General features: G+C 36.0%; 3 protein-coding genes across 4 annotated transcripts; 2 read left to right on the plus strand and 1 right to left on the minus strand.

Annotated features, from left to right (window-relative positions):
- Window positions 129-949, minus strand: LOC104753008. Its single transcript, XM_010475273.2, has one exon. The coding sequence runs from the start codon at window positions 892-894 to the stop codon at window positions 418-420; it is 477 nt and encodes a 158-aa protein (XP_010473575.1). The 5' UTR covers window positions 895-949; the 3' UTR covers window positions 129-417.
- On the plus strand, window positions 1,412-3,310 carry LOC104753009 (pentatricopeptide repeat-containing protein At1g63330-like). The gene has a single exon (XM_010475274.1). It carries the CDS (start codon window positions 1,412-1,414, stop codon window positions 3,308-3,310), a length of 1,899 nt encoding a protein of 632 aa, XP_010473576.1.
- LOC104753010 (pentatricopeptide repeat-containing protein At1g63330-like) lies at window positions 4,765-24,833 on the plus strand. Of its 2 annotated transcripts, XM_019238034.1 has the most exons (2): window positions 4,765-4,849; window positions 23,023-24,833. In XM_019238034.1, exons 1-2 carry the CDS (start codon window positions 4,765-4,767, stop codon window positions 24,831-24,833), a joined length of 1,896 nt encoding a protein of 631 aa, XP_019093579.1. The 2 variants fall into 2 exon arrangements, with proteins under 2 accessions (XP_019093579.1, XP_010473577.1); XM_010475275.1 differs by lacking the exon at window positions 4,765-4,849 and having other exon boundaries at window positions 22,953-24,833.

Here is a 25,799-nt window from a genome sequence, read left to right on the forward strand (position 1 = left end):
TCAGACAGGAGTTGATCCAAACACTTGTTACCGCAAGAAGATCAGTGGTTAGAACTCAAAGAAGCCCCCTTCAAGAAGATTTTAGATTTTTTAAAGATGTTTATGTCACTTCTCTTTGTACATATATATGTCTTAGGGATCCGATCTCATTCTTAATGCCTTACAATGATTATTGGACCTTTATTGGTTATGCTATTGACACATGCTCTGTATCGACCACACCCTGCTTCATACACTTATTTATATTAAGAATAAACTAAATATAGAACATGTTATATAGTAATAAGCGCAAGCGAAAACAACAACCTCGAAGAGAAAGTAAAGTGCTTTAGTATGCACCATTTCTCTGATTATTTAGAGAATACATACTGAAGCCAATCAAATTGCTTTGTCCATTAAGACATCATTCCATACCATTCAATTTGTATGTTCAGATTCTCGACGGTCACTTCTTGAAGGAGTTTTACCCTTATTTTCCCTTGAACTCTTCGAGGGCACCTTCATCGAAGGCTTCTCCACATCACCCGAGATGTCAAGATGAACACCAGGATCATGAGTTTCGTACTTGGCCCCTATCATAATCGAATTGTTGACAGCTTGGAAATTGCTATTAACGTAAGTGCTCAAAAAATCAAGCTCTTGATCTCCATTCTTGTGGCCGTCTGCATGATTGTTGTCAAGCTCGGTCTTCATGGTGGCTCCAAGGTTTGATCCAGAAAGCGTGATGACCCTGATGCTATCCTCCTCTTCTTCGTATTGGCTCGTTCCTGCATGTGCCTTGTCTCCTCCCATGTGGGTTAACGAAGAGATCATGTTCTTTAGGTCGTGTTCGAAATGTTGTTGTCGCCTGTGCTTCTCTGTTTCACCACCACTTCTTGACTCGTTTAGCTTCATTCTTTTTTTTTTATCAACGGAAGCAAGAGAGGAGATGACAAAGGCAAAGCAATCCAACTCTGCATATATAAAAGCTAGGAATGTGGTTTATATATACTTTTTTTTATGGGAATAAAGGATGCCTTGTGTTGCAATTAAAGAATTGGATTGTGTCTGTTATTAAAGTTATAGAATGACTTTTCATTGAGTTCAAGAATATGTTTTTTTTTTTCTGATTTTCAAAAATGTTAATTATTTATAAAAATATTTTTCAAGTTGGAGGTTTTTTTTTTGTGAAAAATTGGAATTATTATTCAAGTTTTTTTGTTTGATAACAGAGTCTCTAAAAGAAATTATTAGTAATTGAAAAATGTTAGCAGCTTAGCCGGGCTAAACCAGCTTGGCAATAAATATTAAACCGGAACTCTACCACCGGTTTATCAATTTCTCTTTGCTCTGGGTTGATTCGTCGTCGTCGTCTATAGGGTTTTTGGAATTTGCAGAGCTCCTCAAAGCAGCTGAAGCTGAATCGGAGACGATGCAGAGATCAATTTCCTGGGCATTGGAATCGACGGCGAAGAGATTTTTTCATCGGAATCTTCAGGGGAAAGGTAATCCTAGACTCGCTCCTTCTTCCTTTTATCTTTGCTGCGGACGACGAGCTTTCGCTAGTGGCAGTGATGATTACAGAGATATATTGAGTAGAAATGGGCTGAGTGATTTGAAGCTAGACGATGCTGTTGATCTGTTCAGTGTTATGGTCAAGTCTCGTCCTCTGCCTTCAATTATCGAGTTCAGTAAACTGTTGAGTGCCATTGCTAAGATGAAAAAGTTCGATGTTGTTATCTCCTTGGGTGAGCAGATGCAGAATCTGGGAATTTCACACAGTCTCTATACTTACAGTATTCTCATAAACTGTTTCTGCCGCTCCTCTCAACTCCCTCTTGCTTTAGGTCTTCTTGGGAAGATGATGAAACTCGGCTATGAGCCCGATGTTGTCACGCTTTCTTCTCTTGTCAATGGTTTCTGTCACGGGAATAGGATTTCTGATGCCGTAGCTTTGGTTGATCAGATGGTGGAAATGGGATATCAACCTAATACGGTGACATTTACAACTCTGATTCATGGGCTTTTTCTCCACAACAAAGCTTCCGAAGCGGTGGCTTTAGTTGACCGAATGGTTCAAAGAGGTTGTAAGCCGAGTCTCGTTACTTACGGTGTGGTGGTAAATGGATTATGTAAGAGAGGTGATATTGATTTGGCTTTAAGTCTGCTCAACAAGATGGAAGCAGGGAAAATAGAGGCTGATGTTGTAATCTACAACACAGTCATCGATGGTCTCTGCAAATACAAACATGTGAATGATGCACTCATCCTGTTCAACAAAATGGAAAGCAAAGGAATTAGAGCCAATGTTGTTACCTACAGCTCCCTCATTAGTTGCCTTTGTAATTACGGAAGATGGACTGATGCCTCTCAACTACTTAGAGATATGATTGAAAAGAAAACCAACCCCAATGTAGTTACGTTCAATGCATTGATCGATGCGTTTGTGAAGGAGGGGAAGCTTCTAGAAGCTAAGAAATTGTACGAGGAGATGATCAAAAGGTCTATAGATCCTAATATTGTCACTTATAATTCATTGATCAATGGGTTTTGCATGCACGATCTCCTAGACAAGGCTAAGCATATGTTTGAATTCATGGTTAGCAAGGATTGCCTCCCAAATGTAGTGACATATAATACTCTCATAAAGGGGCTCTGTAAGTCTAAGAGAGTAGAAGAAGGTATGCAACTCTTCCACGAGATGTCTCAAATGGGATTGGTTGGCAACACAGTCACTTACACCACTCTTATCCAAGGGTTTTTTCAAGCTGGCGACTGTGATTATGCCCAAATGGTATTCAAACAGATGGTTTCTGATCGTGTGCCTGCCAATCTTATGACGTACAACATATTATTAGATGGGCTTTGTAATAACGGGAAGCTAGAGACAGCATTGGTCATACTCAAGGACATGCAAAAGAGTGAAATGGAACTTGATATTATTACATATAATACTATGATTGATGGGATGTGCAAGGCTGGTAAGGTGGGAGAAGCGTGGGATTTGTTTTGTAACCTCGGCCCTAAAGGATTGAAGCCTAACGTTGTAACCTACACAACGATGATCTCTGGCTTGTGTGGGAAGCGGTTACTGCACAAAGCTGATGCCTTGTTTAGAAAAATGAAAGAAGATGGAATTCTCGCAAATAGTGGTACCTATAATACGCTGATCAGGGCACATCTAAGAGATGGTGACAAAGCAGCATCAGCAGAACTCATCAAAGAAATGAGGATTTGCGGGTTTGTTGGAGATGCTTCGACGTTTGGCTTGCTCACAAATATGTTACATGATGGGAGATTGGACAAAAGCTTCCTCGATATGCTTTCTTAAAACAGTTTCATCATACTCAAGAGAAAAGTTGTGAGGTGAATTAACTTTTTTTGCATCTATTCAAATGAGAAGTTATTGTAATATCAGATCATTGTACAAATATGAGTTGTTATATTTGTTATTTCTTGTTAGGTTACGTACAAGAGTTGATGCAAAACACACTTGTTGTCTTGTTGAGACAAGAATAGCCTCCAAAGATAGAGAAGCTCCTATCATGAAGATCTCAGACATCAACTGATGTTGTAAGTTCCAATATTTTTTTCTTAATTAGGTTGATTGATTGTTATATCTTTATTTCTCCCTTATAATAATGCAAAAGAATTTTGTGATTGTGATTTGAAATACTCTAGTCGAGTTTCGGATTTGATGGTGTAGTGGAACAGAGTTGATAACTAATACTGTATGTTGTTCTTTTTCTTTACTGCATATTAAGGGAATAATACAATTCTATGATGAAAAAAAATTGGACAAATGGTGGAAATGGGATATAAACTTGATACATGGACGTTCAACTCTCTCATTCATGGACTTTCTCTCCACAACAAGGTCACAGAAGCGGTGGCTTTTGTTGAACGGATGGTGATGAAAGGCTGTCAACCGAACCTAGTTACTTACGGTGTGTGGTAGTAAACGGAATTTGTAAGAGAGAAGATACTGATTTGGGTTTAAATCTGCTATCACTTGTTGTATTGTTAACACAAGAATGGTTGTCAAAGTCAGAGAAGCTTCTATCATATGAAAATTTCAGTCTTCAAATGATGTTTGCTATGTATAATCCAAGTTGTAATCTTTCATCTTTCTTGGGATTCAGTCTGGTAGTATATCAATCCTGAAAGCCACTGACATCTGTCGAGGGACATAGTGGTGTTTTAAGTATTGTTGGAGCTCGGAGTGGGAGACCTATATGTACGCTGTGATTCTGTAGATACAAAGAACTGATTCAGCTATAAAAAGCGATTTGCTTTAAATTCAATTCCAAAAATTGTTTGCTATAGCCATCACCTATCTTCTCTACTCACCAAAGTAATTAGAGAAATTGATTTACTTTTACTTTTAAAAAATTCTTGCTTGTTAAACCGGTTTGAAACTAAACTTAGTATTTTTGAAATTTTTTTTTTACAAAAAAGTGAATAACCCCATTGTTGGATTCGATGGATTTTATTACCAAAAAAAAGTTGTTAAAAGTTAAAACTAGTTTAGTTATAAGTTCCCTTGACATATTTATTAATCACCTACTGTATGTAACTAAAAATTAAATGACCACTTCAAATTCAATCGTAGTAACCCGGTTTGGTAATAAGTTATATATAAACCACAATCCCACCGGTTCGGTATAATGTTCTAAACCAGATCCCCACCGGCTTGTTCACCTCTCCTCTCCGTGTAGAGAGGGTTTTGCGATTTGCAGAGTGAGACTGAGATCGAGTGTGAGAGATTACGACGAAGGAGCCAAAATGCAGAGATCGATTTCGAGACTAATTTCATCCAAGGCGGAGAGAATTGTTCGCCGGAATCTGCAGGGGAAAGGTAATCCTCGAACCGCCGCTCCTTCTTCCTTTAATCGATTCTCCGGACGACGAGCTTTCGCTAGTGGAAGTGGTGATTATAGAGAGAAATTGAGTAGAAATGCGCTGAGTGATATCAAGGTAGATGATGCTATTGGTCTATTCAGTGAGATGGTCAAGTCTCGTCCCTTTCCTTCAATTGTTGATTTCAATAGATTGTTGAGTGCTATTGTTAAGATGAACAAGTTTGATGTTGTCATCTCCTTGGGGGAGAAGATGCAGAATCAGGGAATTGCACACATGATCTCTATACTTATAGTATTTTCAGTAACTGTTTCTGCCGACGGTCTCAGCTTTCGTTTGCTAAATATTAGTATACTTATAGTATTTGTTTTTTTTTTTTGGCGCAATGCTAAGGAGATAATATAGTGAATGACACTCTTTTGGATACTTTTTAGTGAATTGACTGAGCAAGTCGGTATTAATGATATAGATCTCACTATTATGGTTTAGGTGAGGTTCAATTCACAGAGAATTTAATTCGTAGAGTAGTGTACTCGTTTTGTTGTTGATTAACTAATGGGGTGAAAAGCTCTACAGAAAACATAGCTCTGGTTTGATCATAGTGCTCTCCGATGGGTTTTTTCAAGCTGATGATTGTGATAATGCCCAAATGGTATTCCAACTGATGGCTTCTGATGGCGTGCCTCCCAATATCATGACATACACCATTTTGCTAGGTGGACTTTGTGATCATGGGATGGTAGAGAAAGCATTGGTGATCTTCGAGTATATGCAAAAGAGTGAACTGGAATTTGATATATAATATACATATAATATTATGATTGATGGGATGTGCAAGGCTGGTAAAGTGGGAGAAGCGTGAGATTTATTTTGCAGCCTTAGCCTGAAAGGATTGAAGCCTGATGTTGTAAGCTACACTACAATGATCTCAGGGTTCTGTGGGAAACGGTTACTGCACAAAGGGGATGCCTTGTTTAGAAAAATGAAAGAAGATGGGATTATCCCAGATGATTGTACCTATAATACGCTGGATCAGGGCACATCTTAGAAATGGTGACAAAGCCGCATCAACAGGACTCATCAACAAAATGAGGAGTTGCGGGTTTGCTGGAGATGCTTCAACCTTTGGCTTGGTGACTAATATGTTACATGATGGGAGATTGGACAAAAGCTTCCTCGATATGCTTTCTTAAAAACAGTTTCATCGTCCCAGAAAGAAAAGCAGTGAGGTGAATTTGATGTTTTTGCTTCTGTTCAGATGAGAAGTTGTTGTGATAATGTATGATCATATCAGTTGAATCAGAATCGAGAGAGAAAGATGAATAAACTCAGATTCTCATTAATGATCAAAAGAGTTTGTTACAAGATCTTTATGCTGTACATGTGACCTTAACCGATATTAACCAGTAATATTGACTAACTAATCAATCTAAGTTAATCTAATAAACCGGACATTCCAGAGCCCTTAACCAATCTATTATATACAAGTATACTCTCTATTAGCCCCCCTCAAGATGAAGGTGCAAAAATGTTGTAAACACCCATCTTGGAGATTATTTCTATGAATTGAGCTGGATGTAGCGGTTTAGTGAGGACATCAACCAATTGACACCCTGTGTTAACATACATTGTCTTGAGAAAACCAGAGTCAATCTCTTCTCTGATCTTGTAGCAATCTAAATCCACATGTTTCGTTCTCTCGTGAAAAACAGAATTATTGGCAATGTGCAAAGCTGCAGTATTATCACAATAGAGATAAGCAGGTGGTTGAAACGGAACCTTCAAATCAACCAAAAGACGAGAAAGCCAAATGAGCTCCTTTGTCGCCAATGCCATTGCTCTAAACTCAGATTATGCAGAGCTTTGAGAAACCGTGTCTTGCTTCTTCGATCTCCATGAAACCAAGGAATTGCCAACAAACATACAGTACCCCGTGACAGACCTTCGATCATCAATGCAAGTTCCCCAGTCTGCCTGCCTTTCAAGTACTGCAAAACTTGATGAACAGCCTTCAGGTGAGTGTCTCGAGGAGCATGAGAATACTGACAAAGTTTATTAACTGCAAATGCTATGTCAGGTCTCGTGATCTGTAAATACATTAGCTTGCCCACCAACTTCCTGTATTGAGTAGAATCTGGTAATAAAACACCAATTTCTTTGTTCAACTTCACATCTGGATTCATTGGAGTAGAGCTAGGTTTGCACGCAAGAAAACCTGTTGTGGACAACAATTCCAAAATATACTTCGGTTGACAAAGAGTGATACCTTCAGCTGACCTTGCAATCTCGATACCAAGAAAATATTTTGCAGGTCCTAAGTCACGCAGCTTGAAGAACGATTTTAGTTCCTCCTTGAAATCACTCACTGCATCATCACTGTTGCTCACTATCAGGATGTCATCTACATATACCAACACTCCCATGATAACTCCAGAATCATACTTGATAAACAGAGTATGTTCTCCCACCGATTTCTTGAATCCCATTCTACACAACGTAGCAGATAGCTTAAGGAACCACTGTCTAGAAGCTTGCTTCAGACCATAAATTGATTTATGTAGCCACAAAACTCCATTAGGTGGCATGGTCTCTCCTGTTAAGTCTGCATAACCTGGAGGAACTTTCATATATATCTCCTCATCCAAATCTCCATTTAAGAAAGCATTAGAAATGTCTATCTCACTAACAGACCATTTCATCTTAGCTGCCATCATAAACATCAAACGAACAGAAGCCAATTTAGCAACAGGTGAGAAGGTCTCCTCATAATCCAAACCCTCCTCTTGTGTGTAACCTTTTGCAACCAGCCTGGCCTTAAACCGTTCTATACTTCCATCTGCAAAATACTTGATTGTAAAAACCCACTTGCAACCAATAGCCTTCTTGTTAGGTGGTAAACTGCTTGAACTCCAAGTGTTAGTCTGTTTCATCGCACCAATCTCCTCCTTCATTCCATCACACCACACATCATAATCTTTAGCCTCTGAATATCTTTGGGGAACAATGTCGCTAGTGATGGTATTAATGAAGGCACAAAAAGGCTCACATAGATATGAATAAGAAATATAGTTGGAGATAGGATATGGGATAATACTAGTAAATTTATAACAATGAAAGTCCTGCATGTGTTTTGGGGGTTTTCTTTGTCGACGAGATAGAGATTCAGAAGGAATAACTATCTCTGAAGATGTCACATCTTGATGTTGATGTGCATTAGAAGATGTTTGCGCTAGAGGCAGAACATTGGGGATAACAGGAGAATGTAATAGAGGAAAGAAAGTTCTTGAAACATCCGTGATAGTAGATGAGACAAGAGGAAAAATATCCTCATGAAATATGACATGTCTTGAAACTGAAACAGCATGTGTCTCCAAATCTAATAGCTTGTACCCTTTATAACCACTAGGGTATCCTAGAAAAACACAGGCTTTAGCTCTAGGTTCAAACTTATGTCTAAGCTTAGGAGAGGTAGAACTATAACAAAAACACCCAAAACTCTTTAAAGAATGATACTCTGGTGCTTTACTAGTTAACTTCTCAAAAGGAGACTTATTGCCTAAAGCTGGAGTGGGTAACCTATTGATTAAGAAAAAGCTGTTAAGACACAATCACCCCAAAAATCTAATGGAACATTTGATTGAAAGAGAAGAGCCCTAGCAACATTTAAAATATGTTGATGCTTCATTTCCACTACAGATTTTTGCTCTGGAGTTTCTGGACAAGAATGATATGACATGATGCCTTTTTTAGAGAATAATGCATTGAATTTCAATTCATGAGCATTATCAGAATGCACATATTTAAGTTTTGTTTTGTATTGAGTCTCAATCATATTAATAAAAGTGGGAAAGATATGCAAAACATCAGATTTCAATTTCATCAAATAAATCCAAGTGGCTCGACTGTAATCATCTACAATAGTTAGAAAGTATTTATAACCATCATTAGTCGCAACCGAGAATGGACCCCAAGTGTCTATATGTACTAATTCAAAATGAGCATTACACATGTTTTGTCTAAGTTGAAATGGTAAATGCTTTTGTTTAGACAAATGGCAAATATGACAAACTGAGTTCTCTTTATTTCCTTTCATATTCTTCAAACTCAATACATCAGAAAGCAAAGCTATCTTAGACTGAGAAGGATGTCCAAGGCGTCTATGCCATATAAGTGGATCAACAATGACACTAGAACAAACAGGAACAAGAACAGACTGTGGGACAATACCTTTTAAAGAAACAGTATGAGTAGACTCATTGAAATGCAAAACATATAAATTCCCAATCTCAATCCCTTTTCCAATCATCAACTCCTGTGTAAGATCCTGAATAAAGCATTCATCAGAAGTAAAACTCACTTTAGTGTTCAAAGTCTTAGTCAAAACACTAACACTGATCAAATTAAATTTGAACTCAGGAATATAAAGCACATTATGCAGAATGATAGTATCAGTCAATTGAATAAAACCTATACCCACTATTCTAATAGTATAACCATTAGGGAGAGTAACAAAGGTTTTATCTAAGGGTTTAAATTCTACGTAAAGGCTTCTATTGTGAGTAACATGGTGAGTAGCCCCTGAATCAATTACCCATGCTCTAGGAGACACAGTTGGTTCTTTAGATAATGAAGATACGAGCATGTCATAGTAAGCATTGGAGTATAGTGACAGGAAAATACCTGAAATATGTGAGATTACAGGGACAGAAGTTGAAGTCGAAGCACAAGGATTAGGAGGTGTGGTAATTGTTGCAGTAGAGGTGTGAAGCTTGGAACTCAGATACGAAATCACACTCTGAATCTGATCAGTAGACATTTCTTCACAAGCAGACTCTACATTCTCCTTCTAATCCATTTGAGATTGATATTATGTAGCAGCAAGGTTTGTAGTCCCAATGGTTTGAGGTTTCTTCCACTTAGAACCAAATCCCGGAGGAAAACCATGGAGCTTGTAACACTTATCTGCAGTATGGCCAATCTTATGACAATGGGAACATTTCGGTTTCTGAAAACCATTGTGTGCTAAGAGCACCTTTGACTGATCAGGAACATAGTTTGATTGAACTTGGAAAGCAATTGGATTAGGGAAATTACTTATTGGTGATCCTCCCACAATCCTTTGACTCTCATCTTGATCAAGCATATTATATATCTCTGTCAGACTTTGTCATGGCTTCATATTCAGAATCTGACCACGTCTGTTAGCAAAGTTATCATTCAGTCCCATAAGAAACTGTATGATCTTACTTGTCTCGGCCTCTTCCATCAACTCCTTGACATGGTCACAGTTACACTTCTTCACAGTAGTGAGCTTGGTATTTGCCAATTGTTCCCAAAGCGTTTTCTTCTTGGTGTAATAGGCTGACAAATCCAAGTTTCCCTGTTTCAGTGTGCTGATTGCCTGTTCAAGTTGATACTTCCTTGGAAGATTACTGACTCTAAACCGCAGAAACAAATCATTCCACATTTCAGCAGCATCATCATAGTATAAGATACTATCGTATATCTTCTGATTGACAGCATTCAGTATCCAAGCCTTAACCATACTGTTGCATCGACTCCATATCTTGAATATTTGACTATCAATCTCTGGTCTAGGAAGTGAACCATCAACAAAGCTAATCTAATTCTTAGCATCGAGACTCATACGCATAGCTATAGACCAGTTATTATAGTTGGATCCATCAAGAGTATGTGAGACTATGGAAAGACCTGGGTGATCATATGCGTGCAAGAAGAAAGGACTATGAGCGTTGTTGTACGACTCAATCTCTTCAGAAATCATGGTAGATCTGCCGCGAACCGCCGTAAACTTCGGATGTGGTGTCAACGCGATGTCATCGTCTGCTGGATGTGAGGATCCAGCTCGAGTCTTCATCGGTGAGTAATCCGACTCTGGAGAAGCGTTGCGAACAGTCGTCTTCTTCTTCTGTTTCACCATTGGATGTAATCGAAGCTCAGATGTGCAATTTGTATGAAATCGGAAGCTGGAAACATGAATCTCCTCCGCTTGAGCTCAAATTTTGCACAAATTTGGAATCGACACACCAAATCAATGAAGAAAACAAGAATAATCTGGAAAAGATTACGAATCAGAGATCAAAACGAGCTTGAAATTGCTCTGATACCATATCAGTTGAATCAGAATTGAGAGAGAAAGATGAATAAACTCAGATTCTCATTAATGATCAAAAGAGTTTGTTACAAGATCTTTATGCTGTACATGTGACCTTAACCAGTATTAACCAGTAATATTGACTAACTAATCAATCTAAGTTAATCTAATAAACCTGACATTCTAAAGCCCTTAACCAATCTATTATATACAAGTATACTCTCTATTAGAAAATATGACTGATTAAATTTGTTATTTTCTTCCTAGCTCCTATCAAGACAACATGTTAAGAAGCTTGAGAAAGGTGTCGTAAGTTTACAAGAGGCAATAGATAATTTCGTCGTCTGTTTCAAAAAATCTCTAAAGATTGGTCTCTCTCTCATATGCTTTGTAAATTTCTTCGTCTGATTTGGTCAGACTCCTATGAGATTACATATCTTCTCAGAACAAGATCTGAAGATCTAGCTTCTCTAATTGAACTTTTAGGTTCTGAGTGTTTTTTATGCTTTAAGATTGAAGGTCGCATATTTGAGTTTTTGTGTAGAGTTTTTAAAACGTTGCGTTTTGGGGCTTAAAATTGGGAAAACAAAAAACTCATGCAATTGAAGGTCGCATATTTGAGTTTTGCCCATGTAGAATGTTAGAAAACGTTGCGTTTCGTGCTTAAAAAAAGTAGAGAAACAACTGAGAAATTCAATATCCGGTTTATCCAGACCGGAGTGACTCAATTGGAATTTCGCAGAATATAATACGACTTTGCAATACGTTAATCCTACTATATTAATTGAGAAGTACAAATATAAAACTAACCTTAAAATGTGTAAAAAATTACATTCAATTGTCATTAGAAAAACTTAATTAAAATTAAATATCAATTAAATAAATATTTATAATTAAAAAAACGAAAATGGAGGATACATCAGATAAAATAAATTGTAGAAAAATAAAAAAAGAATCTATTAGAATCAAAAAACTAATTTATACTTAAAAAAACTAATAGATAAGATTTATTTTTTACATGTTAGTTATTTTTTTTACTTACTTCACAACTATAGCAAATATTTCGTTTAACTGACAAAGATTTAAATAATTTCATTCATTACATGCAAATATTTTATTAACAGGTTTTCAATAAACAATTTTAAAATACAAAAGTTATAATATAAGCAACACACTTTTAATCACAAACCATTATAAATAACATAACAAAATAAATTATTATAAATTTTTATAAAAAGATGTTCAGCCAGCTGTTTTTGGCCGAATAATTATAGGGAAATTGATAGAACTGGTCGAAGACTTTTTTTTAATCTGTCATTACGACAATTATTAAATGAAGAATAATAATAGTAATAAACAGAGACATACATCTGGTTTAACAAAACCAGATGTAACCAAATTGGTATTGAACCGACTGCTTTAATCATAGGGTTTCTCTCTCTCTCTCCCTTGAGAAGATGAGGAGATTGTTTGCGATTGCGTCGACGGGAAAGAGATTCGCTCTTCAGAAAGGTAAACATGGAACTGCTCCTTCTTCGTTTAGCCATTGCAGTTTCTGGGTACGAGCTTTTTCTAGTGGTGGCAGTAGTGATGTTTACAGAGAGAAATTGAGTAGAAATGTGTTACAGGACATTAAGTTAGACGATGCAATTGGGTTGTTCGGTGATATGGTCAAGTCTCGCCCTTTGCCTTCCATTGTTTATTTCAGTAAATTGTTGACTGCAATTGCTAAGATGAAGAAGTTTGATCTTGTCATCTCCTTTGGGGAACAGATGCAGAATCTGGGGATTTCTCATAATCTCTTTACTTACAGCATTTTGATTAACTGTTTTTGCCGCTCCTCTCAGCTTTCTCTTGCTTTAGCCATTTTGGGGAAGATGATGAAACTCGGCTATGAGCCTAGCATTGACCACTCGGCTAAGAGATGGTGACAAAGCAGCATCAGTAGAACTTATCAAAGAAATGAGGAGTTGCGGGTTTGTCGGAGATGCTTCGACCTTTGGCTTGGTGACTAATATGTTACATGATGGGAGATTGGACAAAAGCTTCCTCGATATGCTTTCTTAAAAACAGTTTCATCATCCTGGAGACATAAGAAGTGAGGTGAGTTGACGTTTTTGCTTCTATCAAAATGAGAAGTTGGTGTTGTAATAATGTCCGATCATTATAAAATATGACTGGATTATATTTGCTATTTTCTTTCTAGGTAAACCGTTACGTACAAGAGTTGATCGCAAACATACTTGTTGTTTTGTTGAGACAAGAATAGTAGTCTTCAAAGACTGAGAAGCTCATATCATGAAGATTTAAGACGTCAATTGATGTTTGTTGTATGCAAGTTCAAATCTTTTCATTATTTTTTTCCCTAACTAGGTTGATAGATTGTTATATCTTTACAAGACCGTATCTTTATTTCTCTTTCATAATAATGCAAAAGTATTTTGAGATTGTGATTTGAAATACTCCTGCCTGGTTTCGGATTTGAGCGTGTAGTGGAAACAGAGTTAATTACTAATTTTGTTTAGCAAACTTGTAAGGTTATAAAGGAGTTAGGTAACCTTACATAGTACGGAAAACATTTTTAATAAAAAGACATAGGATTAGAGATTATTACAATGAAGTGTCATTCAAATAAGAATAAGGATAGATATAATTCTTGAAGCCAAACATGTACAATTAATAAGGAAAGGAAATCTTTGAAAAATCGTAATCTCTATTAATTATCACATACTATAACAGATATAAAGATTTGCAATTAACAAATACTAACCATACGTGAGATCTTTTCAATAATTAGCATTTCAAACTTTCCAAATCCGAATCTTAACAATTACTACGATTTTAAATATTAACCATATCTTGAATTGTTAGGATATATTCAAAATCTTAAAAAAATTATTATCTACTTACCAAATGTGCACACAATATTAATTACCATCACCTTAATCATAGACATTTTTAATTAAAAAAAATCGTAAATATATGAACAAAAATCATAATTTTGTTATATAAATATATGGTATCAATTGCATCTATCCTATTGATGGAACTGCTGACCTCCACTATAAATATAATCATCGCTATACATAGTTTAGTATACCCGATCCTACTTGAAATCTCGAATTTTGTATATCAAAATGGCAACCAACGATGGCAAATCCGAATCATGATGTAAGATTTTTCAAATCAGTGGGGATATACTGAAGGTTGTTTTATCGGGTGAAATAATAAAGAGATCATCAGTTATAAACAATGATTTCAATTTAAAAGTATTTAGTATGCATATTGCTTTTTTAATACTATGAAACTATTTTATGTTTAACTGTACTTTTATAGGGTTAAAAAAATCATGTTTAACTCAAAAAAATATATGTAAGCATTTATGTTATATTTTCAACTACTCTTAATTTTTTTTTATGTTTATAGTATTATAATATTTTCATCCTTGAAAAGTGTTCCTATTTACATCATGGTTGATGAAATCCTCACTAATTAACAACTAATTGTTTTGTTTATGTTTACTAAATTATATCTTTAATTAAGATTTTCTATTTTAAATTGATTTTTTCATTATATATATTATTACAGATACATGAAAATACCAGTATAGATACATAGAGTCGCCAATATATAAATAATTTTAATGTTTATTTTGCCACACATTATTTTTATTATTTATGTGTATATATATGTTTGCAGGCGGTAAAAAAGAACAAATGTTGTTAGTACATATGGTGTCAAAGAGAATACATGTAAGAATTTTGTCAAAGGACTTTAATCATGAAAAATATACATTTTAAATGATTCATAATCAATTGTTGATCAAAAAAAAAAGTGATAATCAATTTAATTGTATAGTAGATTTGTGTAACCATCCACACATATAGAGTAGTTATATATGTGTAATATAAAAAAAAATCAAATTGTTTATTAATATATTTTATAAAATCGTTTTTAAATTGTAAATTCACATTTTTGTTAATTTTCATTTATTTGTGTGTTATTTATATTGCGACAATCAAATTAAACGAAACATATTTTAGATTTTTGGTTAAAATCGCATATCAAAACTTATACGAACCAATATCTACAATAAAATTTCAGAAAGATAATTACCAATTTTAAATAATTTAAAAAAATCAATTTTAATTCGATTAAATAAATATAGAACCTATCATACCAACTTTTTTTTGGGGCAAAAAGAAGCTATCATACCAACTAAAACCAAAAAATCTATTATACCAACATAATTATCGTAATTGTATTAACGCATAAGGATAAGTTTCATTAATAAATACCAATGAATAAATATCAAGTTTTAACGGGAATAGTTTTACTTATTTTCACATGTGAATATATAAAATTTTGTGTAACAGGCAAAAACTTTTTTTTTAATAGCTATATTTTATTCTCAAAATCTAACTTGAGTAAGAGCAACTTTGGAATGGATAAATAGATAACTTTGGAATGGAAAAAACTTTGAGTATTTTAAAAACTTTTAGAGAGTTTGTGACTATGAAAACATAAAAAAATAATCTCTTACCCAATCTTTTAAGACATATATCATTGATTATAATTTTTTAAAAATTGAAATACATGATATCCACGGGTTTTGCAAATTTAACAGGAAGAATGCAGACATTGCTCTTGTGGTTTTGGGGGGACGAGTTTTCCATGGGTAAAAAAATAGCAAAATCATTACGAGATAAGATTATTAATGTGGGTTTGTCATGCTATACAATTTAGATTATCGAGTTTAGGAAGTTCTGATCATTATGGCAGATGTTATCCATTTTGATAGATAATTTTTGAGACACTACAAGAAAACATGTGTTTAGCGACACCAACAATCGTCGCTAAACCGTCGCAAAAACCTACTTTGCGACTATTATGCGACTATTTCAGATAGTCGTTAAAAAATGGTCGCAAAATTTAGGTGTATCAAAATGGTCGCAATTTTACGACGGAATTATGACTGCTCTAATATAGTCGTTAAAAAGCGAATCTTTACAGACTCTCTATATTAGGAAGCTTCGGTCGTAAACGTAGTTACAGTTCAGTCGCAAGTTAGTGATTAAATTGTGTGACCATTTTCAGACTCCTTTCTGTCGTCGCAAAATAGTCCTCGTTTATTAGTAACCATTTTGCCACTAGTCTGATAATTTCATAGAAATAAATTTGGTCGCAAATTGGTGAGATTTTAGCATATAATAAACCTGTTTTATCTATCAAATTTGGTATGAATCACAATAAATTACAATTGAAAACCAAATTACCACAAAAGATATCAAAATCATTCATTAAACATAAAGATTAGCATAATCATTGTATTAACCAAAAATATCATCCTAAAGCAAAAACAAGTAAATGTCTCAAACAAGCAATTCATGTTTTTTTAGATAAAAAGACAATGTTTATAACTTGGAGTAAGTGGAGAAAGGGGATGTGGTGGCTGGTCTTGTGTCTAACTTGGTGGCTGGTGAGTACCTGACACGGTGGCTTCAGGTGTGGAGTCTTCAGGTGTGGAGTCTTCAGGTGTGTTTGCTGGTGTTGTTGCTGGTGTTGTTGCTGGTACTCTTGGTCGCAAGGAAGCAATAATAGTATCATATGCTGGATCTTTCTCTTTCACGTAGATGAGAAGCTCTTGATGCTCCTTCTCACGTCGGGCATTCTCAGCATCTAGATGAGCTATCTTCTTGCGAAGTTCTTCATGAAGCTCGAGAAGTGATGGTTGAGAAGATTCTGCATAGCTTTCCTTCCTTTTCCCTTTCCTTACTGTCTCAACAAGAGATCCAAGACCAAAAAGGTTTCCCTTCTCATCTGTTTGAGTACACTAAAACAAAGAAAAACATCAAGGTTAGAAACATCAAGGTTAGAAAGTTATCATGAAGAATAATCATACACACTCATCAAAATAAAGAAACTAAGGAGTTACCTTAAGAAAGATATCATTCTTTTCATCAATGCTGAGAGTACGATGAGTTGAACGTTCAGAAGAATTCACTGAATTTTCTGGACCATCATCGTCCACTTCACACAGTCTCTCCTCTAATGTTTTCTCATAAGTCTCAGCTACTTGTTTAGCTTTTTGATCAACAAACGATCCGTCAGCTCGAGTATGTGTCTTCATGAACACTTCAGCAAATGATACCGGACGGCCCAACTCTTCTTCCTACAAAGAAATTGTTAAATGTTAAAATCATGGAAACAAGGTGTTTAGAGTGTTATAATCATGGAAGCAAGGTGTTTAGGGTGTTATATCATGGAAGCAATGTTAAATTACCATTTCTTGATGAACTTGCACATATGATTTCTGACCGGCAAGGTGTTTGTGGACTCCAAGACCACCACGATCGGAGTTTCTGCACTGCGAGGCATTTGAGCTCCTCTCCATTACATCAGGTTCGTTCCAATGATCACACATCTCAGCCCACAGTTCTGCACTGGTGATCCAAACAGGTTGTTTACCACTGCTTTTAGCTTGACTAACAATGCCTTTCATTCGCTTCTTGGCTATCTTTAAGAACCCCTCTCTAACAAGCTCAGTAATCCCAGTATCCCAATAGAACTTCCGCTACATATTACAATTGAGTTAATGGTTAGTGATGATACTAAGTCAGTTATGAGAGATAATAAAACTTTGAAAGCTATAAGACATTACCGCAAATGTCCTGAAATATCTCTCTTGAATGTGTCTAGGAGTAACCTTCCAGCTGTAGTAAGGACCATCGAATTTCCTTCTAAATATTCCAGAGATCACCCGAGAAATTTTTCCTTTGTGTCTGTTAAACCTGTCACAAAACAAACACAATCAGTCTTAACCAATACAAAGTAACACAATCAGTATTATCGAAACAATCAAACACAACCTCTAACTTAATGAACAAAACGAAATTTACAATATCAATCTTAATCTCAAAACAAAACAAACAATATCAATCTTAATCTCAACTTAATCAACAAAACAAACAATCTAACAAACAATCTAACAAAGCGAAACCTGTGAATGTGATCGACAGACAGAACTGGGAGATTCTCACAAGGATTAAATTTACTAAGAGATCTAAACACAACCTCTAATTTACTCACAGTGTGGTTTCGCTTTGATTCTTTAACTAATCTTAATAAAACACAACCTCTAACTTAATCAAACAAAAACAGAGTCTCAACCTAACTCTAAAAGCAAAAAAAAATTACCATAGAGTCTCAACGTCGGGGATGGGATCGACAGACAGAACTGGGAGATGTTGTCGGCCTGGAAGAGCTAGCATTGCATCTAACAAACCTTGGTAGTCTTGTTCGGCAGGATTAGGAATAGGGTTTTCTTCTTCGGCAGGATTGGGATTAGGGTTTACTTCTTCGTAATCCTCTTCTTGTTCTTGTATGAGTGGAGGAAGAGGAGGCGGTGGTTGAGGAGCAAGAACCGGTGCTTGCAAACCAACCCGCGGTGGTTGAGAACCAACCCGCGGTGGTTGGGAACCAACCCACAGTGGGGGAGAAGCAACCCGCGGTGGTGGAGAAGCAACCCGCGGTGGTTGAGAAGCAGGAGGCGATTGTTGTGTCCTCGGCGGAAACTGGGACGGCATAGTTCTATACGAATTACTCACGGACTGAGAGCCTGATGGATTCGAGGAGTGAGACGACGTTCCGACACCACTTCGACCTCCGCGTGAAGTCGCACCATTGGAGGCCTGATTAACTGCGGCTCCAATGGGTTCCCTCGCACCATTGGAGGCCTGATTAACGGCGGCAGAACTGGGATTAGTCGCACCATTATAAACCCTAACACCTCCAGCGGAACTGGCTCCGCGACCCCTACCACCTCCAGCTGATTTGCCTCCGCGACCCCTACCAGCCATTAGAGAGAGTTGAGAAAGAGGAGAGATTTGAGAGAAGAAGAGGCGAGATTTGATCGATTGAGAGGAAGAGGAGAGATTTGAGAGGAGAAAGAAGAGAGAGTTGAAAGGTTTTCGAAACTTTGTCAAAATAGAAAGAGAGAAACAAGAGAATTTGTTGTGTTCTTTGCCTAGTAATTAACGAAGAGGAGTCGCAAAGTGGTTGCAAAAGAGACACATACTAAAAAAAAGGGGGGAATATTACGCGCCTAAACCTTGGCAAAAATAATAAAATGGTTAAAATTAGTAACACAATGGTCACATAAGGGTAGCGAAATCGTCGCAAATTCAGTAGCAAGATAGTCGCAAAAATCAAGAGTCCAAAAGTTAGTAACAAGTTAGTCGCAATGTGTTACCTTTTTGTGACTCTCCGACTTTGGTAACAATACAAATTTTTGGAATCTATAATTTTTGTACAATTCTATTGATATCAATCAACAATATGGACTCATGATTGTCTTATAGTGTATGTGGAATAGTTTATGACCTTTAAATATTGTTTTTATATCTTTGTTTTGCAATTTTCATAGAATCATAAACCTTCTTATGAAATAACATGTATACTCTTTACAATGATTTAGATATTATGAAATTTTTGTGTCTAAATACTAAAATGGAAAGCTTTGACAAAGTTTATATGACTGATATTGATCAATTCAAAGTGGAAATGTGTATAGAAACATGTTAACATTTAACTAATGTGAAATTTCAAATTCAACAAATCGAGAGTTGCTAAGGAGTCGCAAACCAGTAGCGAATTCAGGTGTTAGTCGCTAAACAGTCGCAAAAGAGTCTCTAGCTCAGGTGTTAGACGCTAAACAGTCGCAAAAGTAGTTGCACAGTGGTCGCAAGTTCAGTAGCAAGATAGTCGCAAAAAAGAAGAGTCCCAAAGTTAGTAACAAGTTAGTCGCAATTTGTTACCCTTTTGTAACTCTCCGAATTTGGTCACAATACAAATTTTTGGAATCTATAATTTTTGCACAATTCTATTGATATCAATCAACAATATGGACTCATGATTGTCTTATAGTGTATATGGAATAGTTTATGACCTTAAAATATTGTTTTCATATCTTTGTTTTGCAATTTTCATAGAATCCTAAACCTTCTTATGAAATAACATGTATACTCTTTACAATGATTTAGATATTATGAAATTTTTGTGTCTAAATACTAAAATGGAAAGCTTTGACAAAGTTTATATGACTGATATTGATCAATTCAAAGTGGAAATGTGTATAGAAACATGTTAACATTTATCTAATGTGAAATTTCAAATTCAACAAATCGAGAGTTGCTAAAGAGTCGCAAACCAGTAGCTAATTCAGGTGTTAGTCGCTAAACAGTCGCAAAAGAAGTTGAAAATAAGTCGCACATGTCGTAGCAACTTCGTCGCAAAAAATAGGAGTTAGCAAGTTATCGATAAATAAACTTGTGACTCGAGTATACGTTGCAAAATCGTTGCTAATTTGTGACTCTTTGTGTTTTACAAATTATTGTCACTGAACAGTCTCAAAATGCGATTGTTTTGTGACTATAATGTTTCCGTCGTAAATTTGCGACTGTTTTGCTTCTTCTTTACATTTAGTCGGGAAACAGTCGTAATTCAATCGCTAAATGGTTGCTATTTTTTGCGACTGAACAAAGAGTCACAACTGGTAGTCGCTAAATGCAGGTTTTCTTGTAGTGAGAAATATAAAGAAAATTTGTATAATGTCCACTAATTTGTAAAAATTAAATATCCAAACAAAAAATACATGAAATACGAGTATCACATCCAAATTTTCTACCTATTTTTTTATCGGTTGGACCAAAATATACAATATCAAATAGATAAATTTATTTAAATAATGATTATAAAATAGAATATACACGACATTTATGGGGTGTGACAGATTTTTTCTGTACCGAAATAAATATTCTTTCCTCTTTTTTTTTTTTAATTATTATTGTAGTTGTTGATAACAAAACAAATATTATGTTGTCTAAAAGAAAATAAAAACATATCAAATGCTATACTGATACGAGTTAGATTTATAAATGTTACTAATATTCATTAAAAATTGTTTATAAACATAACTCTGCACATACGTAATATATTGTAAATTTAATAATAACTTAAATTTTTGAAATCAAGGCGGTTATATTATAGAGCGGAAGCAATATATTGTAGAGAGAAGAGAATGTTTTTCAGTCAGAAAAAAAAAAGCTGACCTGCATTATATTTCAGTAATGCGACTATGCGAGAAGAGTCTTCTCCATTATCGCTAGTCTCTAAATGTCACAGAACTCTACTTTTCTTGGTATTTTCTGACAGCTGACTGGACATTTTCAAGAGTCAAAAATTTCATTTTCTTCTTCTGATGAGAGAATAATAAAAATACTTTAGATTCAATGGATGCAATACGACGAGTTAACTAGTGATTCTAAAAGCAGAGAAGAACCTGGAAATCAGAGGCGACCCAAACATTCGAAAGTCAGTTACTTGCTTTCTTATTGAAAACTGATCAGAGATCGAATTCAGAACACTCCTCTCTAGGTCAGGTCACACAACACACACCAGTGACATCTAATTAGTGAAATCATCTATCACATGATCTGACTGATCATGTGAGCAAAGAATGTGATACGGAGTCTAAAATATTTTAAGATAGACTGGTTAAAATCTAAAAGAATGTGACATCTAACTGGTTAATTAAGTCTTTTAATCTGAGACAAAACCGGTTTAATGAAACCGGTTGCAACAGAATCAACATTGAACCGACTGCTTCAGTTATAGGGGTTTCTCTCTCTTTCTCTCGCTCCCCTACTACCTACCTTGTTCGATTCTTCAATTTGATTATTGCTCCTATCATTCTTGTTATATGTAAGTTCCAATCGTTTCATCTTTTTTTCTTTCTTAACTAGGTTGATTGATTGTTATATTTTATTTCTGCATCATAATGCAAAAGTCTTTTGTGATTGTGATTTGAAATACGCTTGTCTGGTTTCGGGTTCGGGTTTGAAGGTGCTGTGGAACAAAGTTAGTAACTAATTTTGCTTGCAACCGTTTTTGCTGCTATTCTATAAGAAAATATTCGTGTGATGTTATGTCTGCGCTTCATGGAACCTCTCTGATTCTATTTGTTACTTTCCTGCTAGGTTTGAGGCTATTCTCATACAGTTGTTGACTTGTTGTCCAGTTAACAACAAGAATGATTCTCAAAGTCATAGAAGCTTATATCATGAGAATTTCAGACTTCAAATGTTGTTTGCTATGTATGTAAGTTCTAATCTTTTACCTTTTCAGGATTGCAGTATGGTAGCATATCAATCATAAAGCCACCGAAACCGTGTTAGTCCTCCAAAATATGTCACTTCACTCGAGAGTCATATTGGTGTTGAAGTATTGTTGGAGGTTGGAGGCTATTTTTATATATGCTCTGTCCCCTGGATATGTAAATACAACAATTGATTCAGGTAGATCGAGGATGTATGCCAACCGATACTGCTTGATGTAAGATCCAGGTGTGGTATCTCAGCTTTGCTGCAATGTATAATGAGGCTGTTATCGTCTTTGCTTGAAAGGGACCATAAAAGTCTTGGGCGTTCTTCTGAAAGTGATAACTTAAAAAGTCACTAATTCTAAGAAATAGCATTCTTAGCTACCAAACGCACAGGCCAAGCCAATTTGCAAATGTTGCTGTCTTATCTAGCCATATTGTACTTTAATGATATGAGAAAACATCCCTTTTGCTTGTAAAATAGCTATTTGCTTTAAATTCAATTCCAAAAACCATTGCTGTTGGAGATCCAGTTACCCCACCAACAATGAAGTCAGTTCAGTTTTGTAAGACATATCAATGATACATAACATATTTGGAGGAACCAAAAACAGCCATCACCAATTATCTCTGCCAAAAGGCCCAAAAGTAATTAGAGAAATTGACTAATTGAGATCGATTGACATAAAAAGTAACATACAATGCAAACCGGGTTGCAAACCAGAACCGCACCGGTTAGCGTTTCTCTCCGTGTAAGAGATGGCTATAGGGTTTTGCGATTTGCAGAGTGAGAGAGTTCGTTGAGACTTTGAGATTGAGAAAGGAGCTCAAATCGATAAGATGCAGAGATCGATTTCATCGACGGCGAAGAGATATGTTCGCCGGAATCATCAGCAGGGTAAAGGTAATCTTGCTCCTTCTTCCTTTAATCTTTGCTGGGGACGAAGAGATTTTGCTGGTGGGAGTGGTGATTACAGAGAGAAATTGAGAAATGGGCTGAGTGATTTAAAGCTAGACGATGCAATTGGGTTGTTCGGTGACATGGTCAAGTCTCTTCCTTTTCCTTCAATCATTGAATTCAATAAACTGTTGAGTACAATTGCTAAGATGAAAAAGTTCGATGTTGTCATCTCCTTGGGGGAGAAGATGCAAAATCTGGGAATCTCATATGATCTCTATTCTTACAATATTTTCATTAACTGTTTTTGTCGCCAGTCTCATCTCTCTCTTGCTTTAGCTGTTCTTGGGAAGATGATGAAACTCGGTTATGAGCCCGATGATGTCACGCTTTCTTCTCTTCTCAATGGTTTCTGTCACAGTAAGAGGATTTCTGATGCCGTAGCTTTGGTTGATCAGATGGTGGCTATGGGATATAAACCCGATACGGTGACATTCACAACTTTGATTCATGGCCTTTTTCTCCACAACAAAGCTTCCGAAGCTGTGGCTTTAGTTGACCGGATGGCTGAGAAAGGTTGTCAACCAAGTCTGGTTACTTACGGTGCTGTATTGAACGGAATATGTAAGAGAGGTGATACTGATTTGGCTTTAAGTCTGCTCAACAAGATGGAACAAGGTAAAATAGAGGCTGATGTAGTCATCTACAACACAGTCATCGATTCTCTTTGCAAATACAAACATGTGGATGATGCACTTGACATGTTCAATGAAATGGAGATCAAAGGAATCAGACCGGATGTTGTTACCTACAGCTGCCTCATTAGTTGCCTTTGTAATTACGGAAGATGGGATCAATCTGCTAGACTACTAAGCAATATGATTGAGCAGAAAATCAACCCCAATGTAGTTACATTCAATGCATTGATTGATGCTTTTGCGAAAGAGGGCAAGCTTTCTGAGGCTGAAAAGTTGTACAAGGAGATGATCCAAAGGTCTATAAATCCTGATATTTTCACTTACAATTCATTGATCAATGGGTTTTGTATGCACGATCTCCTAGACAAGGCTAAGCATATGGTTGAGCTCATGGTTACCAAGGATTGTCTCCCAGATGTAGTGACATATAATACTCTTATAAAGGGATTTTGCAAGTCTAAGAGAGTGGAAGAAGGTATGGAAGTCTTCCGCGAGATGTCTCAAAGAGGATTGATTGGCAACACAGTCACTTACAACACACTTATCCAAGGGTTTTTTCATGATGGCAACTGTGAATATGCCCAAATGTTATTCAAACAGATGGTTTCTGATCGTGTGCCTGCCAGTATTATGACGTACAACATCTTATTAGATGGGCTTTGTAATCATGGGAAGCTAGAGACAGCATTGGTCATATTCAAGGACATGCAAAAGAGTAAAATGGAACTTACTATTATTACATATTCTACTATGATTGATGGGATGTGCAAGGCTGGGAAGGTGGGAGAAGCGTGGAATTTATTTCGTAGCCTCAGCCTTAAAGGAGTGAAACCTGATGTTGTAACCTACACAACAATGATCTCAGGATTATGTAGGAAAAGCTTAATGCAAGAAGCAGATGCCTTGTTCAGAAAAATGAAAGAAGATGGGATTCTCCCAGATAGTGGCACCTTTAATACGCTGATTAGGGCGCATCTTAGAGATGGTGAACAAGCCGCATCAGCAGAACTTATCAAAGAAATGAGGAGTTGCGGGTTTGCTGGAGATGCTTCCACCTTTGGCTTGGTCACTAATATGTTACATGATGGCAGATTGGACAAAAAATTCATCGATATGCTTTCTTAAAAACAGTTTCATCATCCTGGAGAGAAAAGCTGTGAGGTGAATTTGACGTTTTTGCTTCAGTTCAATTGAGAAGTTGTTGTAATATCTGATCACTATAAAATCTGACTTGATTATAAAATATGACAGGTACTTGCTTTTTTGTTGAAAAATTGATAGTAGAAAAAATTCAGAGCACTCCCAAGTTCACGATATATTGGTCAGGTCACACACCATTAACATCTTATCAGCTTACAGAATTCCACGATTATCTCCTATAAGACCACCAAAAATGTTGTAACCATGATTCAATATGAGTTAAATAAAAGCTATGCAGTTCACAATAAATTCACACGGGAGGTGAGGAACAAAAACAAAAGTAATATAGATTAGTATCAGTACAGTAATGTTCGCGAAGCTTATACAAAACTGTAACCACATATCTATCTGCCTGCCTGTAAACATGAGAACATCCGTTAAGAAATAAACAACATGAAAACTTAATTGACCTCATAGATGCTGCTTTCAAGGGAATATGGTTTATTTGCTCTCTGACTATTCTCTCTGAGGATGAAGAAAGTGTTTTAAGAAAGCATATCGAGGAAGATATGATTCTAGAGAAGAGTGCGCTTGTAATCAAGAATTCAAGATCCTCAGAAATAGTTTAGTAGTAGTCCAGTGGAAGTCGTAAGATGATGACATTGGTTTTGTATGCACAATGATATGTTTTGTTTTGATGGTTAGCCAGATGTTTATATCAATGTAGTAGTGACATATGTATATTACTCTCATAAATTGATTTTGTGCTAAATACAGAGTTTGTACACTGTATAGTTGAATGATAGACAAAGCCGCATCAGCAGAACTCATCAGTTGGTCCTGATCCGAAAACCCGAACCGGATGTTATAAAATACATATGAAACCAAACTACTCAACCGTATAGAAGTCAGAGTGAACCGGTCGGTTAGTAAAATATGAAAGATGAAGAA

The sequence above is a fragment of the Camelina sativa genome, chromosome 16, assembly GCF_000633955.1.
Source record: "Camelina sativa cultivar DH55 chromosome 16, Cs, whole genome shotgun sequence".
NCBI classification, from domain to species: Eukaryota; Viridiplantae; Streptophyta; class Magnoliopsida; order Brassicales; family Brassicaceae; genus Camelina; species Camelina sativa.